Source organism: Benincasa hispida, chromosome 11 (genome assembly GCF_009727055.1).
Source record: "Benincasa hispida cultivar B227 chromosome 11, ASM972705v1, whole genome shotgun sequence".
NCBI lineage: Eukaryota > Viridiplantae > Streptophyta > Magnoliopsida > Cucurbitales > Cucurbitaceae > Benincasa > Benincasa hispida.
This window is the reverse complement of record NC_052359.1, coordinates 45,726,712-45,731,924: the sequence shown is the minus strand read 5'-3', so window position 1 is coordinate 45,731,924 and position 5,213 is coordinate 45,726,712. Positions and strand designations below refer to the sequence as shown.

Below are 5,213 nucleotides of genomic sequence, written 5' to 3'. Positions count from 1 at the left end.
CTTGATCTTGAGGAAAGACCTTTAAAATTGTTCCTAAAGATGCAATTTAGGAATTTATGACGTGATTAAAAGTACTTTTTAAAAAATATATATAGCATTGTAATTCAAATATGGATAAAAGTTCAAAGGTACTATTTATGAAAATGTATTCTTTGGAATACCTTGAATCTGTTTAGTAATCTGAATTATTCTCCCTAATAAAATTGTTATCCCTCTATCTCGTGAACCGTATAAATTTATGTGTCGATTCTTTATTGTTTTGCATTTTTTGTTCCTCTTTCTTTGTTGATTCCATAACAATATTAATTAATATCTGAACAAGTAACTCATTCTCAAGGCAATTTATGGTTAAATATGTTATCAGACAAACTTTTGTTCAATATTCATATGTTGTAAATAAGACGTTAGGAGCATGAATAGATCACGATCGTTAGAACCTAATCAACGACAAGCGTGTGTGATGGGAATTTGGGGGTCTGAGAAGGAGCCTTTGACAATCTGATTGGCAATCCAACGGTTTGCAGCTTCTGTATAGTGGACCCCATCCCAACTGATAAATTTGGAAGGATCATCACAAGATCCACCGTACACTTCGCTACCATTTATGATTTTCCTGTTCCCGCACCACACATGATTGTTGCCCTCGTGGTATCCACAACATATTTCTCCCTTCTCCATAAATCCTAAATTTTAACACCCAAGAATAAATTTGTAAGAGAAAAAGAATAATATTTGAAAATTGGTATTATTTTATCAATTTAAATCTTATTTTGGTCCTTCAACTTTGTACATTATTTTATTTTAGTTCATAAATTTTAGAAAAATGTCTCTTTTAGTCCATGAATTTTTAATATTGTTTTATTTTGGTTTCTAAATTTTTAAAATTGTTCATTTTAATCATTAAACTTTACAAAAATGTTTATTTTGGTCTCTGTTATGTTAATATTTTATTAACTCTTTAATAAAATGATGAGGTGATATGTATTTTTGGATGATTAGGCTATTAAATAAGTTAGATACACTAAAAAAAATCTATAGTTTCAATTTTGAATAAGGTGGCAAAGCGGGAGAATTTAAAAGACATTTTTAGTTCAAAATTTTGATCTTAGTATTTTGGTGTGTTTGTTGTTAATGTTTCACTTCACCTTCATCTTGCTCAATATATCTAGAGCATAGTCATCTAAAAATACAAGTTCCCTCAAATTTTCATTGAATAGTTAACATAATTTTATTAGAAGTGACTAAAATAAATACTTTTAAAAATTTACAAACTAAAATAAATATTTTTAAAAGTTTAAGGACCAAAATAGAATAAAATCTAAAGTTCAAGAACTAAAATAGGATTTAAACCTATTTTATTCATGTAATTTGAAATTGGTTTCAATTTTGAGTTCAATTTTCATATGTCCAAATCCAGTGCATATCTTCCAAAAATATTTAGATAAAGGGTAGATATAATAAATTAAAATTTATTTATTAAACTTTCATGTTTGTACATGTACAATAGGTCCTAAGATTTAAAAAAATATCTCGTAGATTTATAAATTTTCAATTTTGTGTATAATAAAATTTTAGCATAATCAACCCCTCTTTTAAAGTATAATGAATATATTATAAATAATTAAACTTTGTGTCAAATAAATTATTAAACTTTAAATTTTATGTACAGTAAGTTTATGGGCTTTTAAACATATCTATCAAATCCAAAGTTTAATGATCTATAAAGATACAAAATTCAAAGTTTAGAAAAATTTAAATAAATTTTATAGTTTAGGAATCTATTAAATATAAAATTAAAAGTTTAGAGATATATTTATTTATTTAACGCATATAAAATTTAAAGATTAAACTTATAATTTAGACTCTAAATTACCATCCAAACAAAATAAAAAATATAATCGATTTCATATTATAAACATTAAATATGCAAATAAATTTACCTTCTTCCTTTGCATTAGCTATGAGTTTGAGCTTAGCTGCAAACACATCCACATATACAAGAGAGGCATCTGAGAGAATTGTTCTTAATTTAATGATTCGTTCTTTAAGCTGTTTGTTGAACTCCAAAGCGGCGTCGTTTTGGTACCTGACGCAGCCGTTTTGGTCAAAATCTCCGGGGATTGGATTGGGAATGCTACGAATTGCCACCGGAATGCACCCAATGGGCCCTGTGTTGTGTACCCAAAATGCCCTTGCTCCTTCTTTATATAAATCCTAATAAGGGAGAGTAAACTTGTAATTTTGCAAAGAAATATTGAATAAATGACTTATTAGCTGTTTTTTGTTTTTAACGCTTTCAGAGAATTTTTTAAAATTGATAGACTAGATAGTAATTGAAGTTAATTAAAGTTGAGGGACTGACGTTATAATTTAATGTTTAGCCATATGGAACATTTAAGGACAAGAATGAAATGAGTTTAATGGAAGGATAAAAATTATATTTTAATCAAGTATGAGCCTAAATTTATCTAAGAGTGAAATCACAATACAATCAACAAAAGTCGACTTACTTCAATAGCTCTTGAGAATTCATCGATAATATTGGGAATTGTCGTTAGAAATTGGGCATTTGTCATTTTTCGAAATCCAGCGGAGAGATCGTTTTGGCCAATATCAATGGTGAAAATAGCCTTTGAGAACTCTTCTGGTATTGGAAGAGTGTTTTTTATGGAGTCATCTACTGCTGTATTACATATTTTGTAATTATTAAGAACAATCACTAACATAAAGAGGAGGATGGAAAAATATCTAAAAAAAAAAAAAACAACAGTAATGTTGAAACTCAACCTTCGAGATATCGGTCGATTGTACGATTTTTGAATTGACGAAACTGGACAATTTGAATATCGAGTGAAAATGGACTAACTCCATTCTCAAACACTGATTCGTTCTGACGTCGAATTGTGGAACCACCAGTTGCAAAGTTTGCGCCGTGTCGAAAATTTGTTCCAATTGAATTGAGATATGCACTTAAATAGGGCAACTCTAGATGCTTCGCTGCAAATTCAAATTCAAATTAAATTAATTTTTGCCAATCAGATGTTGGAATCCTCACACTTTTATTTATTTAGTAGAGAATCAAAGTGATTTATATATTGTTTTTCTCCTTCAACTCTTATGTTATTTTATTTTAGTCCTTTATAATTGAATCTCTCACATTTTAAAATAAACACTATTTTAAAGAATTTAAAGGTGAAAATAAATTAATACAAGATCTTTCATCTTAGAAATTTAAAAGGGTGAAAATTTGAAACTACGAAATAGATGTTAAGTGATAAACTTTTTAAAAGAATCTTGATATGGCCAATATTTTGTTTTGTCACCAATACCAACGAGATAAAAATTAAAATCAAATTGATTTCTTCATTTAAAAGATTAATTTCTATATTTTTGCTTCAAATAAACATTTCAAAGTTTAGAAATTGAAATATAATAACTTTTTTATAGTCTAATATAGTAAATACAAGTTAAGAGATCGATTTTCTTTCTTTATAAAAATAAAATATTACAAAAATCAAATCCAAAAATTAATATAGATTAAACTTAAGGAACATATAACTTGTTATGTTGGACAATTTTCATCTTACATGTCATTAAATATATATATATATATATATATATATATATATATATATATATAAATAAGGAAAAGAATTAAGTATAATTCCTACCCAGAGTTTAAATTTTCAATTAAAAGTTTAGAAAAAGTTTAAAATTGAAAAATTAAAGTAAAATTTCAGACTCAATAGACACTTTTAAATATTAAAAAAATTAAATAAATATAAGATTTAAGTACTATTTTGGTTTTTATATTTTTACTTTTTTTCATTTTGGACCCTCTAAAAATATTTATTTTGATCCTACTTTCAACTTTGATTCATTTTAGACAAAAAAATTTATCATTTTTATCTTTAAAAATGAAAATGAAGAGAGATTACAATGACAACTTTTAAAAACATAAAAATTAAAATGAACGAAAATAAAATGTACAATGGTTAAAATGTATATTTTTAAAGTATAAAAACAAAATGAACCAAAGTTAAAATTATAAGGATTAAAATGAGCATATTTAAAGTATAAAAAGATGAATCAAAGTTGAAAGTATGATGACCAAAATGAACAATTTAAAAATATAAGAACTAAAATGAAAAAAACAGAAAAATATCTAAAATAAACCAAAACAGAAAAATATGGGACTAAAAGTACTATTTAGACCTAAATAGGAATATGAAGGTTTTGCAACTAAATTTGTAATTAAATTAAAAAAAAAAAAAAACCAAAAAATAAAAAAAACTCAAAATTTTGAAAATGAAATATAACCGATAAAATCGATAATGAGGCGGCCGTCGCAGCCTCGACCGGCGGTTTTGTGGAAGAACGTCTCGCCGCAGGGCAAAATGGTAGGGTAAAATGCGGCGGAGATTCCGCCGGTATCGGAATTAGAATCGCCGAAATTGTAAATCGCCGGAAAATCGCAAGCTCTCGAATCCGCCATTGAAATCAGAATCGATGCTACAGTTAAAGCCATTTGAATCTTCATCTTCATCTTCATCTTCAATCAAAGAAGTCAAACAAAGAAAAAAAAATGCTCTGTTCTTATTTTCTTCTTCTCACAAATGGCTAATGCCTCGGTTCGAGCATTACCCGAAATTTATTACAGAAAAAAAAATTTGAAAGTGGAGGTAAGATCCCTTTTTCTTTTCTGGTTTAATTGAATTGTTTATTTGGTGCATTTTTTTAATGCTTCAATGTTATTTAAATTTAATAAACATTGTTTTAATAAGAAAATGCAATTAAGTAATGTCTCCATGATTCTTGCGTTGAAATTTGTAAAGTGCGATATGATTATTGTAAGTTGAGAGTCCAAGATTTTTTCACCGTTTTGGTCAAAGTTTCACGGGTATGGATTTAGAGATTTATAACGTTTCATCGAATAACCAAATATTAGTTTTTAATATCTTTTTATAATTTAAATACAGCCTAATTATTTTAAGTATAGTTTTCAAATATAGAAAATATTTATAAAATATAGTAAAATTTTAGAATTTATCAATAATAAGTTTCTATCAGTATCTATCCATTTCTATCAATATCTATCATTGATAGATTTGTGTAAATTTCAAGTTCATGCCTTAATTTTAAAACTTGACTAATTAGATCAAAATTTAAAGATATTTTATATAATTTAATCTATACTTTGCGACACGAAAAAA

The 5,213-nt window shown here is 26.6% G+C and overlaps 1 protein-coding gene across 2 annotated transcripts; it reads right to left on the bottom strand.

The window, feature by feature from the left end:
- Positions 1–337: 337 nt before the first annotated feature.
- LOC120091576 (GDSL esterase/lipase At5g14450-like) lies at positions 338–4,733 on the bottom strand. 2 transcript variants are annotated; one of them, XM_039049673.1, is made up of 5 exons: positions 4,321–4,733; positions 2,788–2,997; positions 2,511–2,683; positions 1,941–2,214; positions 338–683 (listed from the first exon to the last, which is right to left on the bottom strand). In XM_039049673.1, the coding sequence occupies exons 1-5, from the start codon at positions 4,550–4,552 to the stop codon at positions 442–444; spliced, it is 1,131 nt and encodes a 376-aa protein (XP_038905601.1). In that variant the 5' UTR covers positions 4,553–4,733; the 3' UTR covers positions 338–441. The 2 variants fall into 2 exon arrangements, with proteins under 2 accessions (XP_038905601.1, XP_038905602.1); XM_039049674.1 differs by having other exon boundaries at positions 2,511–2,680.
- Between the last annotated feature and the right edge of the window lie 480 nt (positions 4,734–5,213).

What these genes read in the sequence shown, in the direction of transcription:
- LOC120091576 (XM_039049673.1), bottom strand. Translation starts at nt 4,552, where the DNA reads ATGAAGATGAAGATGAAGATTCAAATGGCTTTAACTGTAGCATCGATT. An exon ending in AATCGACCGATATCTCGAAG is followed by an intron (nt 2,684 to 2,787) that starts GTTGAGTTTCAA and finishes TATGTAATACAG; the next exon opens with CAGTAGATGACTCCATAAAA. An exon ending in AGCTAATGCAAAGGAAGAAG is followed by an intron (nt 684 to 1,940) that starts GTAAATTTATTT and finishes GTTAAAATTTAG; the next exon opens with GATTTATGGAGAAGGGAGAA.